The 27,341-nt window shown below is 48.3% G+C and overlaps 5 protein-coding genes and 1 long non-coding RNA gene across 9 annotated transcripts; 4 read left to right on the top strand and 2 right to left on the bottom strand.

Annotated features, from left to right (window-relative positions):
* Positions 1 to 334: 334 nt before the first annotated feature.
* Positions 335 to 22,582, top strand: trx (histone lysine N-methyltransferase trithorax). 3 transcript variants are annotated; one of them, XM_018018800.2, is made up of 10 exons: positions 833 to 974; positions 6,540 to 6,974; positions 8,104 to 9,232; positions 9,986 to 10,536; positions 10,692 to 11,275; positions 11,343 to 11,525; positions 11,586 to 20,259; positions 20,319 to 20,452; positions 20,517 to 20,692; positions 20,762 to 22,582. In XM_018018800.2, the coding sequence occupies exons 3-10, from the start codon at positions 8,231 to 8,233 to the stop codon at positions 20,933 to 20,935; spliced, it is 11,478 nt and encodes a 3,825-aa protein (XP_017874289.2). In that variant the 5' UTR covers positions 833 to 974; positions 6,540 to 6,974; positions 8,104 to 8,230; the 3' UTR covers positions 20,936 to 22,582. The 3 variants fall into 3 exon arrangements, with proteins under 3 accessions (XP_089319034.1, XP_017874289.2, XP_089319033.1); XM_089462907.1 differs by having other exon boundaries at positions 8,101 to 9,232; XM_089462908.1 differs by lacking the exons at positions 6,540 to 6,974; positions 8,104 to 9,232 and having other exon boundaries at positions 335 to 974.
* Positions 571 to 10,051, bottom strand: LOC149270259 (uncharacterized). Of its 2 annotated transcripts, none has more exons than XR_016268690.1 (2): positions 9,965 to 10,051; positions 571 to 5,155 (listed from the first exon to the last, which is right to left on the bottom strand). It is a non-coding gene; the product is annotated as an uncharacterized LOC149270259 (long non-coding RNA). The 2 variants fall into 2 exon arrangements; XR_016268689.1 differs by lacking the exon at positions 9,965 to 10,051 and adding an exon at positions 6,217 to 6,487.
* On the bottom strand, positions 22,365 to 23,556 carry LOC108621482 (uncharacterized). Its single transcript, XM_018018803.2, has one exon. The coding sequence runs from the start codon at positions 23,554 to 23,556 to the stop codon at positions 22,747 to 22,749; it is 810 nt and encodes a 269-aa protein (XP_017874292.1). The 3' UTR covers positions 22,365 to 22,746.
* A 40-nt stretch (positions 23,557 to 23,596) lies between these two features.
* LOC108615769 (uncharacterized) lies at positions 23,597 to 24,579 on the top strand. The gene is made up of 2 exons (XM_018010546.2): positions 23,597 to 23,732; positions 23,784 to 24,579. Exons 1-2 carry the CDS (start codon positions 23,655 to 23,657, stop codon positions 24,516 to 24,518), a joined length of 813 nt encoding a protein of 270 aa, XP_017866035.1. The 5' UTR covers positions 23,597 to 23,654; the 3' UTR covers positions 24,519 to 24,579.
* A 310-nt stretch (positions 24,580 to 24,889) lies between these two features.
* On the top strand, positions 24,890 to 26,003 carry LOC108621483 (uncharacterized). Its single transcript, XM_018018804.2, has 2 exons — positions 24,890 to 25,091; positions 25,158 to 26,003. The coding sequence occupies exons 1-2, from the start codon at positions 25,014 to 25,016 to the stop codon at positions 25,884 to 25,886; spliced, it is 807 nt and encodes a 268-aa protein (XP_017874293.1). The 5' UTR covers positions 24,890 to 25,013; the 3' UTR covers positions 25,887 to 26,003.
* Positions 26,004 to 26,126: 123 nt separating this feature from the next.
* LOC108621484 (uncharacterized) lies at positions 26,127 to 27,246 on the top strand. The gene has a single exon (XM_018018805.2). It carries the CDS (start codon positions 26,252 to 26,254, stop codon positions 27,047 to 27,049), a length of 798 nt encoding a protein of 265 aa, XP_017874294.1. The 5' UTR covers positions 26,127 to 26,251; the 3' UTR covers positions 27,050 to 27,246.
* Positions 27,247 to 27,341: the final 95 nt, after the last annotated feature.

Raw genomic sequence — 27,341 nt, 5'->3', positions numbered from 1 at the left:
CCATTAGAGCTAAAAAAATGTTAAAAAAAAAAACATTCTATTTAAATTGCCGCCAATTCAAAATTTAACCGATCTAAATGTTTCCTTATAAGCCCACCAGGTGCCGCTGATGCTTACATTGCGACTGCTTTGTAACATTACTATATGAGTTTAGCATAAATTTAGCTAGCATTTAGTCGTAATAAAAATGTCTACATTTGCTTTAGAAATATTCTAGTTATTCTAGTTTAACATTATAATAAAAACTTATAGACATTAATTTATCTTCACGTAAATTCGATAATGTTTCGATTAGAGTAGTCCTAATACCGATAGTATTTTAGCTGCGCAGGGTGGAAATTTTAATATCGATACGCGATGATATCTGGCAACAGCCAGCGTTCAGAAGCTGCTCGAGAAATTTCGTTAAAAACGGTCGAAATGTCGCAATAAATTGATAATTTATTGTAAAAAGTGTTTATAAGTGCTTTATAAAGTGAATTGTAATCTAATTTTCTTTAGAAAATGCTCAAAAATGTGAAATAAGAAGGCTGCAAACCTGATTTGTGAAGAGGCAGGCTTTTTTCATAGTCGTAAAATACATACAGACATTCTCACGCACACACACGCAGCTGTAAATATGTATAAATAACGCGCGGGCGCGAGAGAGAAAGAAAGAGCGTGAGTAGAGTTGAATGTGTAATTGTATGCGTGAGTGTGTTGCGCTGTTTTGTGTGCTCGTGTCGGTGAGAGAGAGCGAGAGCAGCGCGCCAACAAGGCGAATGCGAGAGCAAAGCAAAAACCAACAAATAAGTGAACGAAAATAAAAACGAAAAATACCGAATATCGAACAAGTCGTGTGCGCTAAATGTTGTATTGTTGAATGTTAAGTATTGTTTGAGCGTTTGTGCATTTCTGCAAGGTGAATTATGTTTTGACGCAGACATAAAAAGTTGGATACGTCGTAATATCATTGCGGGAAGAAGAAAAATAAGGTAAATACAAAATAATGCTACATCCAGGCGTTGTCGGCGGATTTGTTTTGGTCGATGAGTCAGACGCTCGAGTTTTGTTTTCTTTTTTGTTTCATATTTGATTTTTTTTTTTTCACTTAATGTAGTCATCAAATCGTATCGTTTCTAACAAATGCATTTTGACACTTAAACTAACAACTCATTTACATACATATATATACTTAGCTAGATAATTGTCATGTGTAGTTGTAGTTAGTTTACATTGAACCGAAGGCGCTACGCGACGCCCAATAGCAAAAGTCTACAAATTATACAGTTACTTGCATCTAAATACAATATTTTTGTATCTACGTCGTTTAGTTATTTACAAATATACTCGCAATATTAAATACTATAGAAAGCAAGTTGGAAAACACCACACACACATGCATATAAAAGCTGACGGTATGTGTGTGTCTGAGCGCGCGAGAGAGCAAGAGAGTTAGACACGGAGAGCGCGCGGCAGTTAGGAGCAACAAACAAAGCAATAAAACAGCATCAATAAATAACAGTTTAATGTGTCTAGTTAGTACCTACAGTTAATTGTTTTTGTTAAAAGCTCTCATTTAAAATCAAATGCTCGTGCTATCTCGGTCTCATACTCTCGTTGTCTACCAAATTTTGCATCTCGCACGCACCAATGCGGCCAAGTGCTTGTATTTATAACTAAAATTGCGCTGATCACTTGCGTTGGTGTTAAAACTTTTTAATAAATTATGTACACACTCATACACATGCATATGTATGTGTGTGTGTGTGTATATAATAAAATGAATAGCTGGCAAATCGATTGGCCCGAGTTGCTGTGCTTACGACAATACGGCTTGTATTTGTTGTTCTTGCTCTCTCAGTTTTATTATTGTTATTGTCGTTCTTGTCTTTGTTGTTGTTTTTGTTGCTGTGTCGTGGCCGGTCGCGTTGATATTTGCGGCTGCTGTGGCCGTCGATGTTAATTTTTTGATAAATAATTACGAAATATTTTTTATGTGTTTTTGTTTTATTTATTTGCATAGGCCATGTGTGTGTGTATATATATATGCTTGTTTGTTGTGCGTGTGTGTGTCCCTACCTCTTTCAATCTCTCACGCGCGCTCTCTTTTGACACCACATTTGCTTAGGCATTTTAGTCGATCAAAAAAATAAAAATAAATCGGCGAATTCCGAATATTAAGTGTGTGAGCGCGTACGAAATGAGTAATTGCTCATATTGTGTATTTGCATTTGAATGTGCAAGTGTGTGAGTTGGTGTGTGAATGTTGATTGTATGCAATATATTGCCTTTCAATAGCTAACAGCAGCCACAGCCAGTGGGCCATGGGTTAATGCCTGAATTATTGAAACGTCACAAATTTGCTTTTCACGCTCTGTTAAGCGGACGCAACGCCGCGATGTCTGCAGCGGGAACTGCAACTACCGAAAACTTTACGAACTCATCTCGCACAATTTACATCGCTTGGCGAAATATTAGTTTTCAATTCTATTGGTTTTTGCGCAGCAGCTGCTGCCACTTGAAAAGAACCCACCACCGACACCACCAACAATTACCAACGTCAACAATAATAAAGCCTACCGCAGTTGCACGAGTGTCGTGACACGAGCATACACGAGCCGCTTCAACTTGTGTATGACTCCACTTAATATTCGAATCCAATTTAACGTATGCACGCTTTTAAATGAAAAAAAAAGAAGCAAATCACTGACTAATTAATCCGGTTTGGGATGTGTTTTCGATTTGAGGTGTGTTTTCATCTCGTGCCAACAAAACATCTAACACCCATCTTTGATTCAAATAACAGCAGTAGCAACAGTGCAACAGCTAAAATTGGGTGCTGCTGCAGCTGTTGATGTTGATGTTGTGTTCGCATTCGTGGCAATCGAGCACCAAACATCATTTTCGCGCTCAGTGTTAAATGCTCATTCATGAAGTCACAAGCACACACATATGCATATGTATAGTGCCTCTGGGCTGCGCTCCCACATACTTATGTATTGGCGCGCACATTTTCTTTCACCTTTACTGCGTGTTTTGATTTCGACGTCTTTTTTGGCTGCTCAATCGCTTATGCCGCATTTACTCACTCACACACACATATATATTTTCATATATATATTCAGTCTCCCTCTCACTCTCTATCTCTCTCTCTGTCCTTATTTGACTCTCACACCCCCGCAAATTTGCTCTCACGCTCATTATTTGGCCCCACCTTCGTTTCGTTTCTTTTTGGATTCGGCTCCGGCCCTCTCCCTCTCTTTCACCTTCCCGCTCTTTTGGTTTTAGACGCTCTTTTTTTTATCTTTAGACGGGACACATTTGTTGCTTGTTGTCTTTGGCTGCTTAATTCAACATCTTCAGCTGCTCCGCTTGGCCTGTTGGGCTTTCTCTTGTTCGGCTCCATTGCGCTCTTTATTTACACACTGGTCTTTGGTCTCCTTTAAGTTTCTTTTTGTGCTGCTCTCGCCTGCACATGCCTTCATATGTACACATAATTTGGGCATTTTTGCATAATTTCATGCAAATTAGCATATCTGTGTGTTGGTGTAAGCGTGCATATTTTGTCGCGCTCTGTGTGCATACATTTGAAGGTATGTATGCATATATGTGTGTGTATCTATTCTATAGTTCGCTGTTGTGATTGTCGTGCTCACGTTTTTAATCGTTCGTCAGTCGATTCGGTTTTCAATCGACATCTCGCAGGCATCGTTGTTGTTGTTAGCTACCTGCCTGCTTGCCTGACTGTCTGGTCTGCTCCCTCCTCTGTTTCTGTCGCTGTCGCTGTTGCTGTTGCTGTCGCTGCTTGACTTTAATCTGCTCAATTACTCGCAATTTGCAAGTTGTGTGTGCGACTGTTTGAGTAAGTCACTGTCTCTGTCTATCTCATTGCTTACCTGGCTGAGCGTGTGTGCGTGTGCCTGTGGCGGTGCGTGGCTGTGTCTGTGTGACAGTCTGTCTTCATGTTTCGTTTCGTTTTGCTTCTCGTTCGCCTTATTCATGTTGCTGTACGTTTTGAGCTTGTTTTGATTTCTTAATCTTTTTACCATAATTGATGGCAATTAAATTAAAGGTGTGTGTGCGGCCTCGCGCCTTGACGTTGTTGTCGTCGTTTTTGCTCGGCTCCTTTGGCTCGTATCTTTTCGGTTTCGGTCGTCTTTCATTCGCTTGCACAAATTGGCTCGCTCGTACATCGGCGAATGTATATTTTGTTGATACATATGTACCATAACATGTATGTATGCATATGTGGTTTGTTGTCAGCCACCTTCGGCCAGAGCACCACGTTCGTGCTCCACCATAAGCCACGCACCTCGCGTGACTCTTATTTATTTGTAGTATTCAAATTATTTCCATCAGTTGCTTATTTTATACACTCTTAAAGAAGGTTATTCGCATTTGTTAACGATGTTGCCTGTCGCGACTCATCCGTATTTAATATGATGATATACATATGTACATATGCAATACACATATATTAAATGAAACTGCTTAATACACAGGGTATCTTTTAGTCGGTTCTCTGTCTGTCCCTGTTTACATTTTGACTTGCTTTCATCTGCTGCTTTGTGGGTATATTTGAATGCCATTCGATTGTATTTTGTCATCTATTGAGATTTTATTGATTAGTTCAACATTAAGCATTACATTACGCTCAACTGTGGCTACCAGTGCCGGGCAGCACACACATGCATACCTATGTATGTTTACATGTGTGTATAATTGTTGCGATTTACTTAATTGATGTCAACGCCGCGTTGTTATTAATTCTAGTTTGCAAACTTTTATGTCATTTAGTATTCCATTTACAATTTAAAGCGCAGTTTGTAGTTTGCTGCGCTCGTGTTGTGTGCGAACGACTCGAAGAGTAGCAAATTGTTGACAATTGTTTTGAGCTTGAGCAAATTAACCTTTAGTTTGTTATGTCATCTGTCATGTTATGTGAATATGTGCATCAATATTCAAATTGATTGAAATAGCTAGTACTTAATTGCCATTGATTCTGTCTCACAATTAAAATAATTTGCATGCACTCATCGTGACATCAGCAGACTTATTAATCGGAATGCAGTCCTGAGGTAATATATAGTTGCATTTCACGATGTTTCAGTTCAAGTCAATGCAGAATGAGGTGCTAATCCAGTGAATTGAATATTGATCAAATGAATCGCACCTGAAAATAAATCACTATATGAATTGATTTTATTTAGCATGCAAAATCCCGATATACTTGTCGATATTATCTCTATGCAATTTGTGTAATCGCAAGGCACATTGTATACACAGGGAATTTATATATGTATATGTATGTGCGTTAAGCGTTAGTCGATCGTTTTGAACTTAATGCTTACATCATGTCGCAGATCAAAGGAAAATCGACAACGAGCAATTCAAGCTTGAAATGAAATTACAATCTCCAATCTCAGATAGAGTTGCTTATAGACGTCATGTACATACATACATATATGTGTGTGTGTATGGGAAAATAAATAATTGACTGTCCAGAAATATATTAAAAAAAAAAAATACAAAACTAAGAATGATGGACGAAAAAGTACCCTGTAGTCTGTATTGTAAATCAGATCAACGTACTGCCGTTGGATGGCATTGCTTGGTGTTGATCTCAATTTTTTAAATAGAATATAAAATATTTTTTATGAATAAAGTATTTCGAGTGAAGTTTTGTTATGGTTTGCTGTACAGGCATACCCTGCTGAAGCAATTTGGTGCATAAAGGGTATTGGAGGAAAACAAACTATAAAGCAAAACTGCACTTGGAGTACAGTTGACATGATCGACTAGCTGCATAATTAACTAGCTAACAGCTAACCAGCTTTGGCCGGGCCGACAAGTCAGTGGTGCCACAAACAGCAGTAACTGTTGTGGTAATTGGTGCCGCTACCGGGTCGCCTGGTGTCGTGCCGTGTCGTGTGTCTCTAGGCAAATACAAACACCTTTTGCACAAAAACAATCAGCCTAGCACGAACTGACGAAGCGACCAACTGACGAACCGACTCATGCTCGAACTCGAACTCAATTGCAGCAGTAGCTTGTTAAAAACAACAGAAACAGCAAATAAAATATATGTAAAGAGAGAGAGGGAGTGAAAAAGAAGAAAACTGCAATAACAAGTCGTCAAAAGAATGGGATGAGTATAGCAGTGGCGGTGAGGGTGGGACATAGTGTGGACTGAAGTGGAGTGGAGAGGCGCACACGCAGTTGAACGTTTTTCACCTCATTTTTATTCCATCGGCCATTAAGTAGTTCAGCAGCAAACCTGGTTAACCGTCACATGTAGCTCCTGCAAATAGCAGCAGCAGCAGCAGCAGCAGTAGCAAAAACAACAAGAACAGCAACAACAACAGTAGCACATCAAATACATTCACCCGTGCACTCACATACATTCATTCATTCACTGTCTCACTCACACGCACATACACACACTCATACAGTCATCGCACACCCACACAGTAAAAATCTGAACTTGTTTGCCAACTGCGACGAAGCGAACTAATAAATTTCTACTTTGTTTTCCCCCTTTTCAATCATTTTTCCAGATTCAAGAAATCGCGCTAAGACAAAAATTCGCGCAGATACACACATACACAGGCACGCATATAAATGCGCAAAAAGTGTGCTAGTATATGTGTGAGTGTGTTGCTAGTATCTAATGATGTAGATGATTGCAATGATAATGAAAGCGATCATAATGATAATCATGATGAAGATGTTGTTGATTTTAATGTGGCAGCCGCGGCCGCACTGCTAACATAGTTGAGCAACGTTTCGCGAAAGTACAGCAATGTGGAAAATTGTAAATACGACCAAAAACTCAAAACGCAGAAAAACTAAACGCGCAAAAAGAAGAATTTTCATGCTCGCGTCACCATAAGACACCCATAAAGGAAAGAAAAACTGTCGTAAAAAGGCAGTCATAAAGGAAAACCCACCACTTAACAGGGTAGTGGGCTTCAACAGCAACAACAACAACAGTAAGAATTTCAATTTCTAGCAAAAAATAAATAAAGTAAAGAAAACAAAAGCAACAACAACAGCGAATAACAAGAAAATCCTGCGAAGTAGAAAAAAAGTTCAAGTCCGAAGTAGAAAAACCACTTAAAACATCGATGAAACGCTGACGGGGTCGGACGAGCGATGCGATTAACGCGTCAGAAGAGCGAGCGTAGGCTAGAGCTAGAGCGCGAGCGAGAGAGAGCGTAAAAAGGTGTTAGACAAGGGCGGGAGGGAGGTAGGGCGCGACAGGAATCTGCGAGCGACAAAGACGAACGCGTGCTAAGGAGCTAAGAAGCAGCCGTTGTTGTTATTGCGACGACGTTTTTTTTTTTTAGATATATATTTTTGTAAACTATATATTTAGTGGTAGTAGAGTGAAAAGGTGGTGTGTGTGTGTGCTGGTGGTCACGCAAGACGTGGCAATCGTCTGCAGGAGCCGAACCAATAATAACAGCGAGACAAAGGCAGCTGCAATTGCACCTTTAGCAGCGGCAGCGGTAGCGGCAGCAGCAACAACAGCGACAGCGACAGGAGCGCCAAAGAGCGACAGCCGAGAGAGCGGCTTCTCTGTACATGTTTCGTGTGTGCCGAGAGGCAGAGAGCGCAAACGAGGGCCGAAACGAACGAACAACAAACGAAGTAAACGAAGCGGCTGCCGCGCGTCGCGACGTCACCTTCGGCCATTCGGCTTTAGTAGTTGTAATTTGCAAAGCAAGGAGCGAGGAACGCGCGCGAAAACGAGCTAAGCAAAACGAGAAAAGGAACGAGCTGACGAAACGAGTAAAGCGTTTTTGAAGAGGGGAGTAGAGGGCGTAGTAGAGTGGAATCGGTAACCACAGCAACAAAAGCCCACTAGTGTCTGTCCCTGTGTGAGTGTGTGTGTGTGTGTAAGAGTGCTTGTGAGTGCTCAAGGGGGAAATTGACGCATTCCAAACGCGGTTCGGTTACAGGCATAGGCTGACGCTGACTCTGACGTTGTTTCTCTTGTAGCTGTTGCCGCTGCTTTTGTTGATATTGCAGTCCCGCGTTGCTAATACCGGTCTTTTCGACTCACGTGAACGTTGTTATTTTTTTTTTTTTATCGTATTTTTGCATTGTTCCCAGCAGCCGCTGCAAAGAAAGTTTGTGCCGCCAACAACGCGTTGCAAATACAGAGCCAGGTCAATATAAACGATTTGCCAATGCAAATGCATAGACAAATGCAAAAAATCAAAGATCAGCAAGTGCGTATATTATGGGCCGCTCTAAGTTCCCCGGGAAACCATCCAAGTCGATCAACCGTAAACGGATAAGTGTCCTGCAATTGGAGGATGATGCAGCGGCGGCGGCGGCTAGCGCTGCGGCTAGCACAGCGGCAACAGAGCAGCATCAGCAGGGCGAGCAAAGCGCCGGCTCAGCGTCGCGGGAGAAGGGCAACAATTGTGATAACGATGACGATGATAATGCGCCAAGTGGTGCGACGACCAGCGGAAACAGTAGTACATCCGGAGGAGTTGCGGGTGCCACTGCCACCGAAGGTGGCAGCAGCGCCGATAACGGGTCCAGCGGGGGTAACACAACAAATGGCGGCAATGTAAATGGAGGCAGTCACCACAAGAACGCCACAGCTGCAGCCCCACTGTCGGCAGAGGTCAAGGAATGCAAAAATCAAGGCAACAATATCGAGCCCAACAACTGCATTGGCGCTGGGCCCGATGACGCCGAGGACACAAACAACGATGACGAGGATGACAGTGGCAATGACAGGAAGGCAACAGCCGGCGTTGTCTCTTTCGGGCCCGGGCTCGGTGCGTTGCAGCGTGCACGCAAAGGAGGCAATAAAAAATTCAAAAACTTGAATCTGGCCAGAGCGGAGGTGATGTTGCCCTCAACGTCGAAACTCAAGCAGCAGCAGCAGCAGCAGCAACAACAACAACAACAACAGCAATTGCAACTTAATTGCCCTTCATCGTCTTCATCGTCATCCGCTCCTACGACAACAAAGGCGACGGCTTTAGCGATTGCCGCGCTGGCATCGACGACGGCAACGACGTCAACGTCAACGTCGTCGTCGGCGTCAAGCATGCCTGGGACGTCACTGGCAGCAGCTGCTGGGGGCGGGGGAGGCACTGCTGCTGGCCTTCTGGCGAACCCCTTTGCCAGCGTCGAGACAAACGTGGCAGAGGCAGCAGCCGCTGCATCGGCAGCCGCATCAGCAGCAACAGCAGCAGCAGGCGCTGGCGAAGATGTTGCAATGGTAAGTGGATTTCTTTAGATCATGTTGTACTGTACACACACGATACGCGCCCGCTTAATAAATGCGCACCTACAGCAACATGCAACACATACATGTACATATGTTTATATATATATATATACACAAAAATAAGTTAAAAGCGATTTAACTCAGTGATTTTTGTTGTATTTTGGTTTGGTGTCTCGTCTTATGTGTATTGCGTGTTATTTGCTTATTCTGCCCCATTTCAGGCAATGTAAATAAGAATCCCGTCAAGTCGGGCGCTAAATTATGCGCCCCTCGGATTGCTAACTAACTAGTGGTTACCCTATCGCCTGCTTGTCTGACTATTGCCTGTGAGCTGCTCGCTTACCTGCTTAATTGGCTCTTATGACGTTTTCGCGCTTCGCCCCGCCTGTCTGCTTACTTACTTACTTAGCTACCTACCTACCTACCTGCCTGTCTGTACCTGCAAATAACTCGTTTTTCCCCCAAAACTTGCACTTGCTTACTGCTCTCCCCACCCTGCACCCCGGCCTCTGCATCCCCATACTCCTATTCGCATATCCCTTGCCCTGCTTTGTTTTGCTTTGCTTTGCTTTGCATGCTCTTCCGCCTGCTTTAGTTTTTTTTTTGTTTGTTTGCTTTTTTTTTATTTTACGAGCATGCATGTTATTTACTCGCTTTAGTTGTTTTTACTTGCATGCATTATTGATTGGCCAAAAGACATGGAGGGGAACCTTTATGACTAACCTGCCGTTTGCGTTTTTCCAGCTAAAGGCTTCAAACGAAATGGGCACTGAGGCCGGCCCAGAAGCCGCTGTCGCCGCAGGCAAATCGAATGGGTGCAGTCCCAGCGCCAATGCGGTGGCCGGCACGAGTGCCGCCCCAGGGGCCCCCACGGCGACCAAGCAGAAGAAGACGGTCACCTTCAAGAATATACTCGAGACCAGTGATGACAAGTCGGTGGTGAAGCGTTTCTACAATCCGGACAATCGGGTGCCGCTCGTTTCGATCATGAAGAAGGACAGCTTGAACCGACCGCTCACCTATTGCCGGGGCAGCGAGTTCATTGTGCGTCCCTCCATACTGTCCAAGATACTCAACAAAAACTCCAACATCGACAAGCTCAACTCGCTGAAATTTCGCTCAGCGCACGCCTCGGCAAGCACCGCACAGGAATCGAGCTCCGCAAGTCTCTTTGGCTCTGGTCTGAGTCGAGCCTTTGGCGCCCCCATGGACGACGAGGACACCGTTTCGGGCGGTGTCACATTTCGCAAGGAGGAGCCCCAGTCGAGAGCAACGGAAGACAACGACGATGATGGGTAAGTGTATTAATTAATTAATAATTGAGTGAATTAGCGCATTCATTGTTTATCTAATTCCTATTTATAATTTTCGCGGAACATTCAGGGATCTAATTTAATATACAAAATATTTTGAAATGATAACTAAACGAAATTTTTATTATAATTTCTAGCTCCGAAAGTAGCGATGACATTGAGGACGATGAAGGCATTGATGATGAAGAAGTGGAGGACAAGGAAGAGGCGAAGCCGGAGAAGAGTGCTGAAACAACAGCTAATCTGGATGAAAAGGATGGGGACGACAGGCAGCTGGTCGTGGATAAGCATTTCGTGTTGCCCAAACGCAGCACGCGCTCATCTCGCATCATAAAGCCCAATAAGCGTCTTCTTGACATGGGCGGGATAAGTAGCAAGAAGAGCAACAGCGATGCCGTTAGCAAGCCTAAGCCGAAGAACTACTTTGGGCTGACGGACTTTGCCAGCGAAATGGCCGCTTCGACGTCGTCAGCATCATCGTCATCATCATCGTCCGTTGCATTGAGCCAGAAGCTGTTGAAGGAAACGTTTCCGAGCTTTGGCACAACGAAGCTCAACAGCAGTTTTGTGATGCGCCAGCCGCGCCTGCAGTTCCAAAGTGACAAGGGTGCGTCGTTTGTGGGCGCCAAGCTGCCCACAGCGTCGCCATCGCCTGCGTTATCCAGTGCCATTTCGTTAGCAAATGCTTTATCCTTTGGCTCTCTCAATAATGCCAATTCAGGTATGGGAATCGTGGAGTTGAAGCACCTTTAGAGCATCGTTTTTTATTGAGTTTTTGGTAATTTCAGCTGTGAGTACGTCATGCGCCATTTGCTCAGCGCCAGTGAACAGCAAGAATGCGACGCTGGAGCGAAAATATGGCGCAATTGCCTGTGATGTTTGTCGGAAGTTCAACTCAAGAATGACAAAGGTATCCAAGCTATCGACGCCAACACAGTCGGCCCAGCAACTGCAGTGCAAGGGCACAAACGGTATGCATCTATCAAAATTATTGCTAATAGATACATGAATAATATTTCCTCAATCTACAGGCGGCAACTGCAGCATACAATCGGCCAAGAGCCAGCTGAAGAACTTCAAGAAGCTCTACAAGGAGCGCTGCACGGCTTGTTGGCTTAAGAAATGCATAACGGTATTCCAGCTGCCCTCGGGGCATAGAAGCCGCTTGAGTGCCATGCTGCCCGCCAATATGCGCGAAGAGAGCGCACCCAAGGATGATAAAAGCTCGGAGCTGCTGTCGCCCACGGCTAACATGCGCTTCACAGCGCCGACTAGCTCCGCCACGTCGGCGAGCTCCGGCACGACCATCATGTGGAAGTCCAGTGCGGAGTCTGCAGTGAACATCATCAAGTCGAATCCTCTGGCAGAGAATAATGTTACCTTTGGCAGCACTCCATTGCTCCGACCTGCAATACTCGAAAAGCCGTTGTTCTTAAAGATAGCCAGCGATAACAAAAAGCCGAAAGAATTAAAAGTCGCGTCCGCGTCCACGGAGGCGGTTGCTCTAAGTCCAGTGCCCAGCACCAGTGAACCATCAGTAGCTGCGCCAAACAAAGCCACGCGCAAGGCCAAGCAGGACAAGGAGAAAGCAAAGGAACAGGAAGGCGATAAGCAGCTTAGTCCCAGCACAAGAAAAGCGGCTGATGTCAACATATCGGAGACTCAAAAGGATGAACAACAACATCCGCCAGCTGCAGCGATTGGAGCGTCCATCACCAGCTCTTCTGCAGCCCAAACGAACTCCACTTCCGCCACCCACAGTGCAATGGAGACGGCTGAGGCAGCCTCCACACCGACATCGACAGCGCCGGATAACTTGAAGCGGCAGCGCATTGACCTGAAGGGGCCGCGTGTGAAACACGTGTGCCGCAGTGCATCCATAGTTCTTGGTCAGCCGCTAGCCACTTTTGGCGACGAGGAAGATGAGTTGGCAGCGGCAGAGACAGCACCGCCAGCAACTGTGTCAGAGGCCAACGCCAAGAAGCCCAAGTCGCCACAGACCGTGCAGATGATCATCGATGAGAACGACAACTGTGCCACCTGCAAGCCAGCGACTAATGAAGCCACAGCAGAAGCCCAGCCAGTCGCTAAGGCTGCGCTGGAACCGAAGAGCGGTAAATCAAGTGCGCAAACAGAGGCTAAAAAGGCGACAACTACATCGGCCTCCTCCAAGGGCAAGGTTACTACGCGAAATGCGACTGCAACTGTGACATCAGCGGCCAGCGGTCTGATGCCCAGCAAGAAGCAGCGGAATTACGAGGGGAGCAGCACGGCTGGCAATCAGGCGGCTGCTCCTCAGAGTCGCCGTGCCCTGGGCAAGGAAGTGAACCGGCTAAAGGCGTTGATTTCAATCGATTTCTGGGAGAACTACGATCCGGCCGAAGTATGTCAAACGGGATTTGGATTGATTGTCACGGAGCCAGTGGCGCAGCGTGCTTTGTGCTTTCTGTGCGGCTCGACGGGCCTGGATCCGCTCATCTTTTGCGCCTGCTGCTGTGAGCCCTACCATCAGTATTGTGTGCTGGACGAGTATAATCTGAAGCACAGCTCCTTCGAGGATACGCTGATGAATAGCCTGTTAGACACGTCCAGCAATGCCTGCGCCATTTCAGCGGCAACGAATACGGCGCTGAATCAGCTGACGCAGCGACTCAACTGGCTATGTCCGCGGTGCACCGTTTGCTATACGTGCAACATGTCGTCCGGGTCGAAGGTGAAGTGTCAGAAGTGCCAGAAGAACTACCACAGCACGTGCCTGGGCACCAGCAAGCGTCTGCTGGGTGCGGATCGGCCCCTAATCTGCGTCAACTGTCTGAAGTGTAAGTCCTGCGCCACCACCAAGGTGTCCAAGTTCGTGGGCAATCTGCCCATGTGCACCGCCTGCTTCAAGCTGCGCAAGAAGGGCAACTTCTGCCCTATCTGCCAAAAGTGCTACGACGACAACGACTTCGACCTGAAGATGATGGAGTGCGGCGACTGCAACCAGTGGGTGCACTCCAAATGCGAGGGCCTCAGCGACGAGCAGTACAATCTGCTGAGCACGCTGCCGGAATCCATTGAGTTCATATGCAAGAAGTGCGCCAGGCGCTGCGATGTCTCCCGCCAAAAAGCGGACGAGTGGCGTCAGGCTGTCATGGAGGAGTTCAAGTCGAGCCTGTACAGTGTGCTCAAGTTGCTCAGCAAGTCACGGCAAGCGTGCGCCTTGCTCAAGCTGAGTCCGCGCAAGAAACTCCGTTGCAGCTGTGCTGCAGGAGGAGGCAAGGCTCAGGCTCAAGGCAAGCTGCAGCCCAAGGCGCTGCAGTTCACCTACAACGGACTGGGCAGCGATGGCGAGAGCCAGAACAGCGACGATGTGTACGAGTTCAAGGAGCAGCAGAGCTCATCCAATCCGAAGCCTTCGACTCCGGTGCCATGTACCTGCCTGCAGCCATCGACCCAATCGCAGTCGTTCAGCCTCGTCGACATTAAGCAGAAGATCGCGAACAATGCCTACGTTTCGCTGGCGGAGTTCAATTACGACATGAGCCAGGTGATACAGCAGAGCAACTGTGATGAGCTGGACATAGCCTACAAGGAGCTGCTGAGCGAGCAGTTTCCCTGGTTTCAGAACGAGACCAAGGCCTGCACGGATGCGCTCGAGGAGGATATGTTTGAGTCGTGCGGCTATGAGGAACTAGAGGAGTCTCCGTCCGCATATGCCGAGCACAATACAGCAACGCAGCCACCAAGTGCCGGCCTCCTGGACATACCGCTGGCCGACGTGGACGATCTGGGTGGATGTGCGGTGAAGACACGTCTCGACACGCGCGTCTGCCTCTTTTGCCGCAAGAGCGGCGAGGGCTTATCCGGGGAGGAAGCGCGTCTACTTTACTGTGGCCACGACTGTTGGGTGCACACGAACTGCGCCATGTGGTCCGCCGAGGTGTTCGAGGAGATCGATGGCTCGCTGCAGAATGTGCACAGCGCGGTGGCCCGCGGTCGGATGATCAAGTGCACCGTCTGCGGCAATCGCGGCGCCACAGTTGGCTGCAATGTCAAGTCGTGTGGCGAGCACTATCATTATCCCTGTGCGCGAAGCATCGACTGTGCCTTCCTCACTGACAAGTCCATGTACTGTCCGGTTCATGCTCGCAATGCGCTCAAGGCGAATGGGTCCCCGGGCGTTACCTACGAAACGAACTTTGAGGTCTCGCGTCCCGTTTACGTGGAGCTGGATCGCAAGCGTAAAAAGCTGATTGAGCCCGCCAAGGTGCAATTCCACATTGGATCGCTAGAGGTGCGACAGCTGGGTTCCATTGTGCCGCGCTTCTCTGACTCCTTCGAAGCCCTAGTTCCGATCAATTTCCTGTGCAGCCGGCTGTATTGGTCCTCCAAGGAGCCCTGGAAGATCGTTGAGTACACGGTGCGCACCACCATACAGAACAGCTACTCGTCCACACTGACACTCGACGCCGGGCGAAACTTCACTGTGGATCACACCAATCCGAACTATTCGCTGGTGCAGCTGGGGCTGGCGCAGATAGCGCGATGGCACAGCAGTCTGGCGCGCAGCGACCTGCTGGAGACGGACTGGGCCGAGTTTCCGAATTCGTATGTGCCACCCGATGAGAATACCGAGGAGGAGCCGCAACAGAATGCGGATCTGTTGCCGCCAGAGATAAAGGATGCCATATTCGAGGACTTGCCGCACGAACTGCTCGATGGCATCTCCATGCTGGACATATTCATGTACGAAGATCTGGGCGACAAGACCGAACTGTTCGCCATGAGCGAGCAGTCCAAGGACGGCACAACGGCCACATCACAGGCGACAGGCGGATCAGTGAGCATCTGCGACGATGACACGCGCAACTCAAATAGCCTCAGCAAGCAGCTGGAGCTCAGTAATTGCTGGCCAGCCAGCAATCCCGTTGAAGATGCCATGCTGTCCGCCACACGCAGCTCCAACCAGGCGAAGCAGCGAAACAGCGAGGTGCTTAAGAAAACGGCCACAGCCCAAACGCGCTCCTGGCCCAAGATGGATGGCAGCAGCGTTGCGGTCTTCAAGCGGCGCAAGCTCTCCAAGAACCTGCCCGAGGGCGTGCTCCTCAGTCTCAATCAGCGCAACAAAAAGGAAATGGCCACCGTGGCCGGCATCACGAGGCGTCAGTCGATCTGCGGCAGCAGCGAGCTGCTCGCCGAGGGAAACGCAGCCATGCGCACCAAGAGCTTTACGTGGAGTGCAGCGAAGCGATATTTCGAGAAGAGCGAGTCTCGCGACGAGGCAGCCAAATTGAAGATTATGCAAATGGATGGCGTGGACGACTCCATAACCGAGTATCGGATTATTGGCAGCGATGGCAACCTGTCGACGGCCCAGTTCACGGGGCAGGTGAAGTGTGAGCGCTGCCAGTGCACATATCGCAACTACGACTCCTTCCAGCGACACTTGGCCAGCTGTGAGCCCATGTCCACCAGCGAATCGGAGTCGGAGACCACGACGGGGCCCACTCAGCTCAGCGCCGAGAGCCTCAACGAGCTGCAGAAACAGGCAATCGCCGCAGCCACGCTGGGCAACACGGGCGGACTCAACTATTTGCAGACCTCCTTTCCGCAGGTGCAGAACCTGACCACCTTGGGCCAGTTCGGAGTGCAGGGTCTGCAGGGCTTGCAGGCGCTACAGCTGCAGGCGCAGTCTCTGGGCAATGGCTTCTTTCTGTCCCAGCCAAATGCCACACAGGCGACGTCCAATGGCAACGATGAGCTGCAGCTCTATGCGAACTCATTGCAGAATCTGGCGGCCAACCTGGGCGGCGGCTTTGCCCTGACACAGCCCACGGTTAATGCACAGGCGCAACCACAGCTAATAGCGCTCTCCACGAACCCGGATGGAACGCAGCAGTTCATACAGATACCACAGGCCAATGGAGCTGCGCCACAGCTGCTGCAGACGACTGCGCCAACAGCCATGCCAACGACCACATACCAAACGCTGCAGGCGACCAACAGCGATAAGAAGATCGTCCTGCCGCTGCGTGGCACCGCCAAGCCGCTCAAGACGGTGGCCACGAAAGCGGCGCAGCAGGCAACAGCAGCGGCTAAGCAGAAGCAGCTGAAGTCAGCGCAAGGCGTCAAGCCCATTCAGGCGAAGTTGCAGCCCCAGCAGCAGCAGCAACAGCAACAACAACAGCAGCAACAACAGCAGCAGCAGCATCAACAACAACAGCCCATCACGGTCACCGCTGGCACCACCCAGCTGCTTGGCCAGAATTTGCTGCAGCCCCAGCTGCTGTTCCAGAGCAACTCGCAGCCGCAAACATCGCAGCTGCTGCTGCCGCAAACGCAGGCGCAGAACATCATTTCGTTTGTGACCGGGGACGGCAGTCAGAACCAGCCGCTGCAGTACATCTCGATACCGACGGCCAATGACTATAAGTCACAGCAGACGACGGCCACGCCCACGTTCCTGACAGCGCCGGGCGGCGGCGCGACATTTCTGCAAACCGATGCAAGTGGAAATCTGGTGCTAACCACCGCTCCGACCAACTCGGGCCTGCAGATGCTCACCGGATCGCTGCAGGCACAGCCCCAGGTCATCGGTACGCTCATCCAGCCGCAGACGCTACAGCTAACCACGGGGGGAGATGGAACGCAGGGTGCGACAACACAGCAGCCACTCATACTGGGTGGTGCAACTGGTGGTGCTGCCACTGGGCTGGAGTTTGCCACTACGACGCCTCAGGTCATACTGGCCACGCAGCCCATGTACTACGGCCTGGAGACGATAGTCCAGAACACGGTGATGTCTTCGCAGCAGTTTGTGTCCACGGCCATGCCGGGTGTGCTCAGCCAGAATGCAAGTTTCTCGGCCACGACGACGCAGGTGTTCCAGGCCAGCAAGATCGAGCCGATTGTCGATCTCCCCGCTGGCTATGTGGTGCTCAACAATGCGGTGGATGCGGGCAGCAGCACCGGCTGGAATACTGCCAGCGTGCTGCAGCAGAGCCAGTCCCAGACGACAGAGGACGCTACCACACAGCTGCTGCAGAATGCTGGCTTTCAGTTCCAGACCGCCACACCCACATCGTCCGCACAGCAGACCATGTCGGACTATGTGGCCCCAATGGTGGTTACGGCCAAGGTGCCGCCGGTGGCACAAGTGAAGCGCAATGCAAACGCGACGAAGGCAAACATCTCGGTGCTCAGCAAGGTGCAGCCGCAGCCACAGCAGCCACAAGTGGTCAACAAAGTGCTGCCCACCAATGTGGTTACACAGCAGCAGCAACAGCAACAACAACAGCAGCAGTATCAGCAGCAGCCACAGCAACAACAACAACAACAGCAGCAACAGCAGCAGCAGCAGCATCATCCGCAGCCAAAGCAGCAGCAAGCGAGTCACCTGAATGTGAAACATACGTCACAATTTCAGCGGCAGCAGCTGACGAATGAGCTGAAGACCAAGCAGGCAGCGGTGCAGCAGCAGACGGGCACCACGTGTGGCGCACCACCCAGCATAGCCTCGAAGCCGCTGCAGAAGAAAACCAACCTGATCAGGCCCATTCACAAGGTTGAGGTGAAGCCAAAGCTTATGAAGCCGGCACCCAAGCTACCCACTTCGGCAGCTGCAATTCAACAACAGCAGCAGCAGCAGCCGTCAGCGGTGGCTAATCAGATGCCTAAGGTGGCGCTGTTACAACAGCGCCTGCCCGCACCGCTCCAGCAACAGCAATTACAGCAGCAGCAGCAGCAACTACAGCCGCAGCAGCAACAACAGCAGCAGCTATCCGTGCCTCAACTGCTGCCCACACAGCAGCCAATCATCAGCATAGTGAACACATCAGAGCCCCAGGCAACCACCCAGTTTGTAATTACGCCGACGGTGCAGGCACAGCCCATACAGCTGCTGGAGCAGCAGCAGTCCCAACAGCCACAGCAGTTGCAGCAGCAGCAGCCGGATCTTCTCATCAATGGCAATCCTACGAGGCTGCAGCACTATACCAGCAATTCGTTACCCACGAATGTGGTAAATCCTCTGCAGCTGCAGCAGCCGATAGCTGTTAGCACCACCAACAACAGCACCACTGCGGCGTCGCAGAACAGCATTACGATAAATAGCCGGCCCACGAATCGGGTGCTGCCCATGCAACAGCGGCAGGAGCCGGCGCCACTGAACTGCGACGCCGTGGTTCAGTCGCCGACGCCACCTAAGCCTATAGAGGAGCCAGTGATTGCGGCCGCATCCACCCAGAAGGCAGTGCTCAAATGCTACGCGCAGCAGGAGCAGAAATCTCCTGGCTACGAGGCGGAATTGAAGACGAACACCACATTGGATAGTCTCGTGCAGGCGAATGCCATAACGACGCTGCAGTTGCAGCAGCAGCAACAGGAGCCGCTCTACAACGAACACATCTTCGAGAAGCAGTCGGAGGCACAGCCACAGCTGGAGAAACCGAAAGCCAACGATCTCATGCTCATTGACTCCACCTCATGCCAACAGCAACAGCAGCAGCAACAACAACAACAACAGCAACAGCATATGGATATAGTTAGTAATGGCTTTCAGCTAACATCTAACGGGAGCTGCCTGCTGGAGAAGAATGGCTTCCATGTGGAGGCTGTGCCCATGGAGACGGACGATCATTATGACAGCCTGAAGAACGGCAACGGCACTGAGGGGCTGGGTCAAGTGGATGATGCCGATGAGGAGGAGGAAGACGACGATGACTTTAGCTTGAAGATGGCAACGTCGGCATGCAATGATCACGAGATGTCCGATAGTGAGGAGCCAGCGGTAAAGGAGAAGATCAGCAAGATTCTGGACAACCTGACAAACGATGATTGTGCCGATTCAATAGCCACGGCAACCACAGTCGAAGCGAGCGCTGGCTATCAGCAAATGGTCGAGGATGTGCTGGCCACGACTGGCGCCGGCTCAGTGGCTACGGATGACGAAGCCTTCACGGCCACAGCAGAGGAGACGGCTGCAGTAGAAGCAGCGGCCAGCTACATCAACGAAATGGCCGAAGCCCATGAGCTGCAGCTGAAGCTACAAGCGGGTGTTGAGCTGGAGCTGAAGAAACCCAAACTCGACCTGCCACAGCAGCCAGATGCCGTGCAGCCTAATGAGATGCCCACAGCCGCTGCCCCACAGCAGCCGCCGCCAGTGCGCGACCCCAAGAAGATTAGTGGACCCCACCTGCTGTACGAGATACAAAGCGAAGACGGCTTCACCTACAAGTCGAGCTCGATTGCCGAGATATGGGAGAAGGTGTTCGAAGCTGTGCAGGTGGCACGGCGTGCTCACGGTCTGACGCCCTTGCCAGAAGGACCACTGGCCGACATGAGCGGAGTGCAAATGATCGGGCTCAAGACGAACGCTCTCAAGTATCTGATCGAGCAACTGCCGGGCGTCGAGAAGTGCGTCAAGTACACGCCCAAATATCACAAGCGCAACGGGAATGTGTCCACATCTGCCGGAGCTGGGCATGCGGCCAGCGGGGCGTCTGGCAACAGTGCAGCACTTCTTGGCACTGGAACGGATGGCCAGCCGATTATAGACTACGGCTCTGATCAGGAGGAGCTGCAGGAGAACGCATACGAGTGTGCACGCTGTGAGCCCTATAGCAGTCGCTCCGAATACGACATGTTTAGCTGGCTGGCGTCCAGGCATCGCAAGCAGCCCATCCAGGTGTTTGTACAGCCTTCCGATAACGAATTGGTGCCCAGGTAGGTCACATCACTTTGAGTGATATGCGAACTGAACTAATCCACGATTTATTTTGTAGACGCGGAACTGGAAGCAATCTTCCCATGGCCATGAAGTACCGTACGCTGAAGGAGACCTACAAGGATTACGTGGGCGTCTTCCGCTCTCACATCCATGGACGTGGTCTCTACTGCACTAAAGATATCGAAGCGGGTGCGTAATGTCCTTGAACTTTCTATGAATTTAAGCTAATTGTTGAGCAACTAATTTTCCACAGGTGAAATGGTTATCGAGTACGCTGGAGAACTGATACGCTCTACGCTGACGGACAAGCGGGAGCGGTATTATGACAGCCGCGGCATTGGCTGCTACATGTTCAAGATTGACGACAATCTAGTTGTGGATGCCACAATGCGTGGCAATGCGGCACGTTTTATCAATCACTCTTGTGAGGTGAGTGGTACTGCTTTAGGTTGATCCAATACATTGATAATAAAATTGGAATGATTTTGTCTTTCACAGCCGAATTGCTACTCGAAAGTCGTCGATATACTTGGACACAAGCACATCATCATCTTCGCCCTGCGTCGCATCGTGCAGGGCGAGGAGCTGACCTATGACTACAAATTTCCATTCGAGGATGAGAAAATACCATGCTCATGCGGCTCAAAGCGTTGCCGCAAGTACTTAAACTAGGCCAGATCCAAAATGCATATAGAAACATATATAGAATACAAATAATGGACGGCGCAGCGCGCTCGTCCAGGACATACTCAATGAAGAATACGACAAACAAGCAACATGTGTAGTTAACGGTTATTTCGATCTTATTTTTGGTCAATCGTGATACATTTCATTTGATAGCATATATTTTAAGTAGACGTAGTTAAAACAGTTGTACACGTAAGAGTTAAACGTTGATATTATATAAAATATATATCCCATACATATTCGTATATAAACAACTAATATTCTAATAATATAACGCGACTTGTGCTCATATCTATATGGCAAACCCATTGATATAATCTGTACGAAATATATATTTTATCATGTATCTAAAGTGTGTAGATTTACACTGTAACACACTCATACACACACACACACATAATAATAATATGGAAAAACTCGATGATTTCAGTATTCGGCGAAAATGGTTTAACTGTATATGAACTATGTTTAAAATATATGCATTATATACATATGTATTAGCTACCAGATATGAAATTCAGTATATTAAGGCTTGACAGATTCTATATATATTAAAATAATTAACCTAGGCATAATAATGTTGCAAATCACGCGATCAAGATCAATATATATGTATACCTGTTTGGTCAGATTATCAATCCATGAATGGCCAAATCGGTGGACAACCATTTAATGATTATTTACAGGGGCTTGTGTTAGATTGTATATAAAGAAACAAAAACGAACATTGAATTAAATATAAAGTGTTAGGTAATTAAATATTTATGCATAAGAAGCAACAAATCTCTAATTATAAAAGAAGCAGATTCAACTATTTTATGTAGATATATGCGCACTTGCAAATTGAGTATTTATGTTTGTTGCAATTGAACTTACTAACTAACTAACTATTACAAATAATAATAATCCAATGGCCTAATCTAATATATATACATACATATATACTTAAACATGCATACACACCACAAACACACATACACATATGTATGTTAGTATTGGCTACGCGAGAAGTAACTAAGCATCACCTTTGAAATTATTTTGTGAACAGAAAACACCAATGTAATTGTAAAGAAGCGACAAACAAACGCATAATTATACTATAGTTTTCAAATGAGCACGTATTCGTGCGATTTATTTATGTATTTCTTGTCGATTCTTAAATTCTATGTAAATTCGTGTAATTCGTTTGTCGTCGCTTAAAAACAAAAGATTGTGTTCTAAATTTATAACTAGTTTAAATATGTAAAATTGTTCTTTTATTTTTTATGCGTCACATCAGCCTCTTATTGCCGGCTTTTACAAGTAATCCTTATTTATTAAGCAGCTCCCTTGTATTCTACTAGTTGTAATATGTATTGATTCGGTTAAGCCTACTTTTAGCTCGTTTTATATTTGTATTTTTGTCAAAAGTCGGTTTGATTAATTCAACCACATTATCTATAGTATAACTTACATAGTTCGGTTCGGAATCATACGAAAGCTAGCAAGCATACGAATGTACAGGCAAAGTTCCACAGCATTTTTGGCAGCCATTCAGACGCGGGCACTTTTTGTCCGACGTCAAGGAATTTTATATTTTTATTCCCTAAAGAAAAAAGTTTAATAAACTACAGAATAAATTATTTTAAACAATGTATATTGCTTTTTCTTGGAAAATGATGAGGATCAAATGAGGATCTACGGACTATTTTGTTTTTCTCTTATTCTACAGATTGATCAATACAAAATATATATATACATACACAAGTATGCTGAAAGAAATTAAACTCCTTGAGAGACAAATTTCTGCGATTAGCTCAGGGTTTGGCGTGATCAATTCGCTGCCTCGCCTCGTTGGCCGCGCAGAGTGCGTTGCGTGCGGCTTTCTGGGTTTTGGCGTAGTCGTTGCGGGCTTCACTCAGTTGGCGCAGCAGAACGGAGACGCGCTTCTGGGCAGCTTCCAGGAGGCTGGTCTTGTCCGACATGGACTGCTGGCAGGCGGCCGAGACCTGCTCTGCGCTATCGCAATTCTCTCTGGCCAGCTTCTGGCCGGCGATAAGCAGCTTTAGTTCCTCCTGGGCCTGTCGGTGTGCTTTGAGCGCCAACTGGCTGTTCGACTCGGCTGAGCTGAGCTCCGAGGATTCCTCATGCACAATTATCTCGGCCTCCCGCACCTCCATCTCCAGCTGCTCGAGCACCTGAAGTTTTCCTGACAGCACAGCTTCCGCCGCCCTGGCAGCTGCGGCCGCCTTCTCCGAAAACTCGAGCTTAATCCGATCGGACGCCTCCTTCACCGCACTCTCCATATCGTCGTTGGCCTGTTTAGCCTCCATCGCTGCTTTCATCGCTATGCCCGTCCCATGGGATTTCGAGTTCAACTTTCTGGGTCTGGGTTGAGGCGACGGCTTGTCGCCATCATTGTCACAGCCCGAGTGATCCCTCTCCCCAGTGCCCTGGAAACTGACTCTGTCGTCGACGAATTTGCTATCGTGGTTCAATAGCCGCTTAAACCGAGCCTGATGCGCTGCTCTATGCAGATCCCGGCGGGATGAGTAGCCCGAAGTGAATTCTATTTGTGTAACGGACGACAATACAATGAACCACATGATTTGAAAGTTTAGTCGCATTTTCCGTACTAACAAACATTTTTCACTTTCTCAGTTTCAAAACATGGTGCCACTTGACAGCTGTGTTTCATAATAATGAATATGGAAAGGGCGGCACAATGCTCTATATTTCCGTATTTGTGGTCCTAAACATCGGCTGTATATCCCAGAGCTCTGTCATCAGGCCGTCGGAGAAGGTCAGTAGTGCGATATTCCCATTCCAGCTTGAATCAAACCCAAACTGACAGATCTACAGCAAACGTAGCCTTGAGATATTTCCAAATATTGCGCGGCTGGCCGAGGAATGTAATAATAAAAAGGATGGAGGCGGTGAGGACCCCAAGGACTGCAAAATTTCGATTGGCAAATCAGATGCCAAGTCCAAGGCCTCCAGCATTGCCCAGAAAGCGGCTCAAGAAGCAAAGGCGGCGAATGATGCACAAATGACAGCGGCAAATGCTGCCGCGACTCAGGTCAAGCTGGAGCTCGCCGAGAAGGCCTTTCAGTCCGCACGCGCTGCCGAGGCCGCTCTGGCCGGCAAGCAGCAGATCTTCGAGCAACTGCAGCTGGAGAACCGCGAAGCCGAATCTGTGGTGCAGGAAGTCGACAGCTCGCTGCACAATACGCAGGCGAATGCTATCGCTGCCAACGATGCCATCGTCGAGGCAAGGAACCAACTGGAAAACCTCAAGAGACTTGTGCGAGCTTTCACCAAGAATCTCGAAAGCATGGAGAACATATCGACTGGGGCCCAACAGGAGCTGGCCGAGAAGACCCAGCTGCTGGAGGCGGCCAAGAATCGCCAGCAAACCCTGGCCAGCCAGCTGCTGAAGGCCAAGAACGACTACGAGGACACCAAGAAGGCCGCCTACAAGGCAACCTGTGCAGCAGTCGAGGCCAAGCAGAAGGCGCAAAGGAGTCGGCGTCAGAATAATTTCAATCGAACTGTGAATGATTTTAAGCAATCGAATAATGTTGTTTAAGCTTTATAGCATCAAAGATGCAAAAATAAATTTTCTTGTATATTTGCTATGTATTATAGAAGACTGAAACACTTTTGTACCTGAAAAAAAAAAAAACTGAAACCTGCCTCGGAAAGATGGTGTTGAGGTAAATCGTCCTTGAACAAGCACAATGTACAACCTGATTAAGAACAGTAAAATATATATTTCAATAATGTCACCAATTTCATGGGGTTACTCTATTTGCAAGACCTGCCAATCCACAGATCCACAGATCAGTGATGTTATGGTCGGTTATGGTCGTCATCTATATCCATCCTATAATAAGGCTAACGTGTTTCTGTCTGCGTGTGCATATGTGTGTGTGTAGCTCAGAATGATAGGAATATGCGGGGTTCAGGGGCTCCTCTAGTCGAGCAGTGTTGACTAGAGCACTTCCACATGTTTTATTTTCTCTATAAAAGTTTTAGTCGTCAAACTTGAAATCGAAACAATGAACTTAAAAGGGCTAGCACAATGCACTATATATACGTATTACTGGTCCTTAACTTCGGCTGCTTATCCCAGAGCTATAAGATCGGTGCGCGCGAGAAGGTCAGTAGAATGTGATTGGGATTTAGAATTTAATTTTAGAATCTAGAATTTAACGTGGGCTGCCAGGCCTCCAGCAAACGTAGCCTCGATATATATCCGGACACGGTGAAGCTGGAGGATTCGGGTGCTGCGAAAGACGCTGGCGGCGGGACTGGTCAGGAGTGTGAAACCAAGACGTGCTCTGGAGCTCTTTCCATTGGGGTGACCGACCCGAAAACCAAAGCCACAAATATTGCCCAGAAGGCGGCGCAGGAGGCGAAGGCGGCGAATGATGCACAGGTGGCCGCCGCAGAGGCAGCTGCGTCACAGGTGAAAATCCAGCTGGCCGAGAAGGCGCTACAGTCGGCCCGCGCGGCCGAGGCAGCTCTGGCGGGCAAGCAACAAATCATGGAGCAACTGGAGGCGGAGCATCGCGAGGCCGAGGCGGTCGTTCAGGACGTAAGTAACTCCCTACAGAATACACAGGCGAATGCCGCAGCGGCCAGCGATGCGGCCAACGAGGCTAAGAACCAACTCGGAAAGCTAAAGCAGCTGGTGCAGGCATCCATTGCGAATCTGGCCAACATCGAGAACGTCTCGGGCGGCGCACAGCAGGAGTTGGCCGAGAAGACGCAGCTGCTGGAGGCGGCCAAGAATCGAGTGGACAGCCTATTGCGTCAGCTGAACTTGGCCAAGCAGGACTACGATAAGACCAAGAAGGCGGCCTACAAAGCCGCCTGCTCGGCGGTCGAGGCCAAGCAGAAGGCGCAGAGGACTCGACGTAGAGCCGCAGATCCCAAATCACCTTCTCCTTGACCATTTATCTCATATTGTATATTTTTTATCAGCAGACACTGCGCAATGTCTGCGACTTTATGCCTGAGAACAAGATTAGGGAAATATTGATTTCAATAAAATTCGATTCCAATAGAATCTGCTGTGATAAGATTTATGTAGGGGCATCACTGGCATCACTTCCTGCGCAAATTTGAGAATATCGTATACAGCGATGGGAATGTGATGCTAATAAAATACGATATCAATCATGGAGCAATGGAAGTTAATGTCGATTCAAGTTTGATTCATAGGCTTTTAGATATTTGGAGTACTTTGATTTCTCGTGCTGTGAAAACTTAGTCAATGTGAAAACTGGCATCAAAGCTGTGAAGTCGCTGTCGAATATGTTTTATAAAACCGTGTTGCTGTTGCTACTGCTATTGCTGCAGGCCATACCGCGGCTGAGCAGCTACAGCTATGACGAGCCTGCTAAGAGGGAAGAGCGAGCTCTTGGCGAACAGGATACGGGCGGATGCTCGGATGACGGCTGCAGCAAAAAGACCGCCAATATGTTGGACAAAAGTGATCCCAAGACAAAGGCGTCGAATATTGCCCAGAAGGCGGCACAGGAGGCGAGGGCCGCCAGTGATGCGCAGATGGCCGCCGCAGAGGCAGCTGCCACGCAGGTCAAGCAGGAGTTGGCCGAGCGGGCGGCGCAGTCGGCACGTGCCGCCGAGGCCGCGCTGGCCGGCAAGCAGCAGATTGTGGAGCAACTGGAGCAGGAAATGACAGAAGCGGATGCCGTTGTGGCGGACATTACCACATCACTGCAGACCACACAGGCGAATGCCAACACCGCCACACAAGTTGTCGCCGAGTCGCAAGCCCAGCTCAATCAGTTGAAACGCTTGGTAGCCGCCTTCACAGCGAATCTGGCCAATATTGAGAATGTGGCAAACGGTGCGCAGCAGGAGCTGGCTGAGAAAACACAACTCCTGGAGGCGGCCAAGAATCGCGTGGAGGGCCTCAATCGCCAGCTCAACGAGGCCAAGCAGGACTTTGAGAAGACGAAGAAGGCTGCATATAAAGCAGCCTGTGCAGCAGTCGAGGCCAAACAAAAAGCTGCCAGAAATCGTCGCATGGTTACTCGTTGGCATCAAGCAAAAGATTCAATGAAATCTGGTTCTGCCACCAAGAAGTAGTGCTTAATCTCTTTATAGGCTTCAAACTTTTGTTAGCTTCAGTTGATATTTATGGTCCACCTGTTATGTTCTTGTTGGTTTTGTTTGAATTCCTTTAAGCCGTTACATAATTAAAATTTGGGGTTGCATTTCTCATTAGGGGTTTTTGTTCAAAAATAAATTTCCCCAGCGCTGAATTATTGGTAGCACTGCCAAAAGTCCCAATCGCTTATTAACAGTTCTGATTTCAGAATATACTAAATAACATTTGTCAACCTGTTATTAACAGCTGATGCTCGCTGTTATGGCAATT

The sequence above is a fragment of the Drosophila arizonae genome, chromosome 2, assembly GCF_054131065.1.
Source record: "Drosophila arizonae isolate 15081-1271.41 chromosome 2, UAZ_ARI_1.0, whole genome shotgun sequence".
In the NCBI taxonomy this organism is placed as follows: domain Eukaryota; kingdom Metazoa; phylum Arthropoda; class Insecta; order Diptera; family Drosophilidae; genus Drosophila; species Drosophila arizonae.
Note: the sequence above shows the minus strand (reverse complement) of the source record. Positions and strands in the feature narration are given on the sequence as shown.

Coding starts and splice junctions, on each gene's coding strand:
- trx (XM_018018800.2), top strand. CDS start 8,231: ATGGGCCGCTCTAAGTTCCCCGGGAAACCATCCAAGTCGATCAACCGT. Junction 11,526..11,585: donor GCAGTGCAAGGGCACAAACG/GTATGCATCTAT, acceptor CTCAATCTACAG/GCGGCAACTGCAGCATACAA. Junction 20,693..20,761: donor TTATCAATCACTCTTGTGAG/GTGAGTGGTACT, acceptor TGTCTTTCACAG/CCGAATTGCTACTCGAAAGT.
- LOC108621483 (XM_018018804.2), top strand. CDS start 25,014: ATGCACTATATATACGTATTACTGGTCCTTAACTTCGGCTGCTTATCC. Junction 25,092..25,157: donor AGATCGGTGCGCGCGAGAAG/GTCAGTAGAATG, acceptor GTGGGCTGCCAG/GCCTCCAGCAAACGTAGCCT.
- LOC108615769 (XM_018010546.2), top strand. CDS start 23,655: ATGCTCTATATTTCCGTATTTGTGGTCCTAAACATCGGCTGTATATCC. Junction 23,733..23,783: donor TCATCAGGCCGTCGGAGAAG/GTCAGTAGTGCG, acceptor CCAAACTGACAG/ATCTACAGCAAACGTAGCCT.
- LOC108621482 (XM_018018803.2), bottom strand. CDS start 23,556: ATGCGACTAAACTTTCAAATCATGTGGTTCATTGTATTGTCGTCCGTT.
- LOC108621484 (XM_018018805.2), top strand. CDS start 26,252: ATGTTTTATAAAACCGTGTTGCTGTTGCTACTGCTATTGCTGCAGGCC.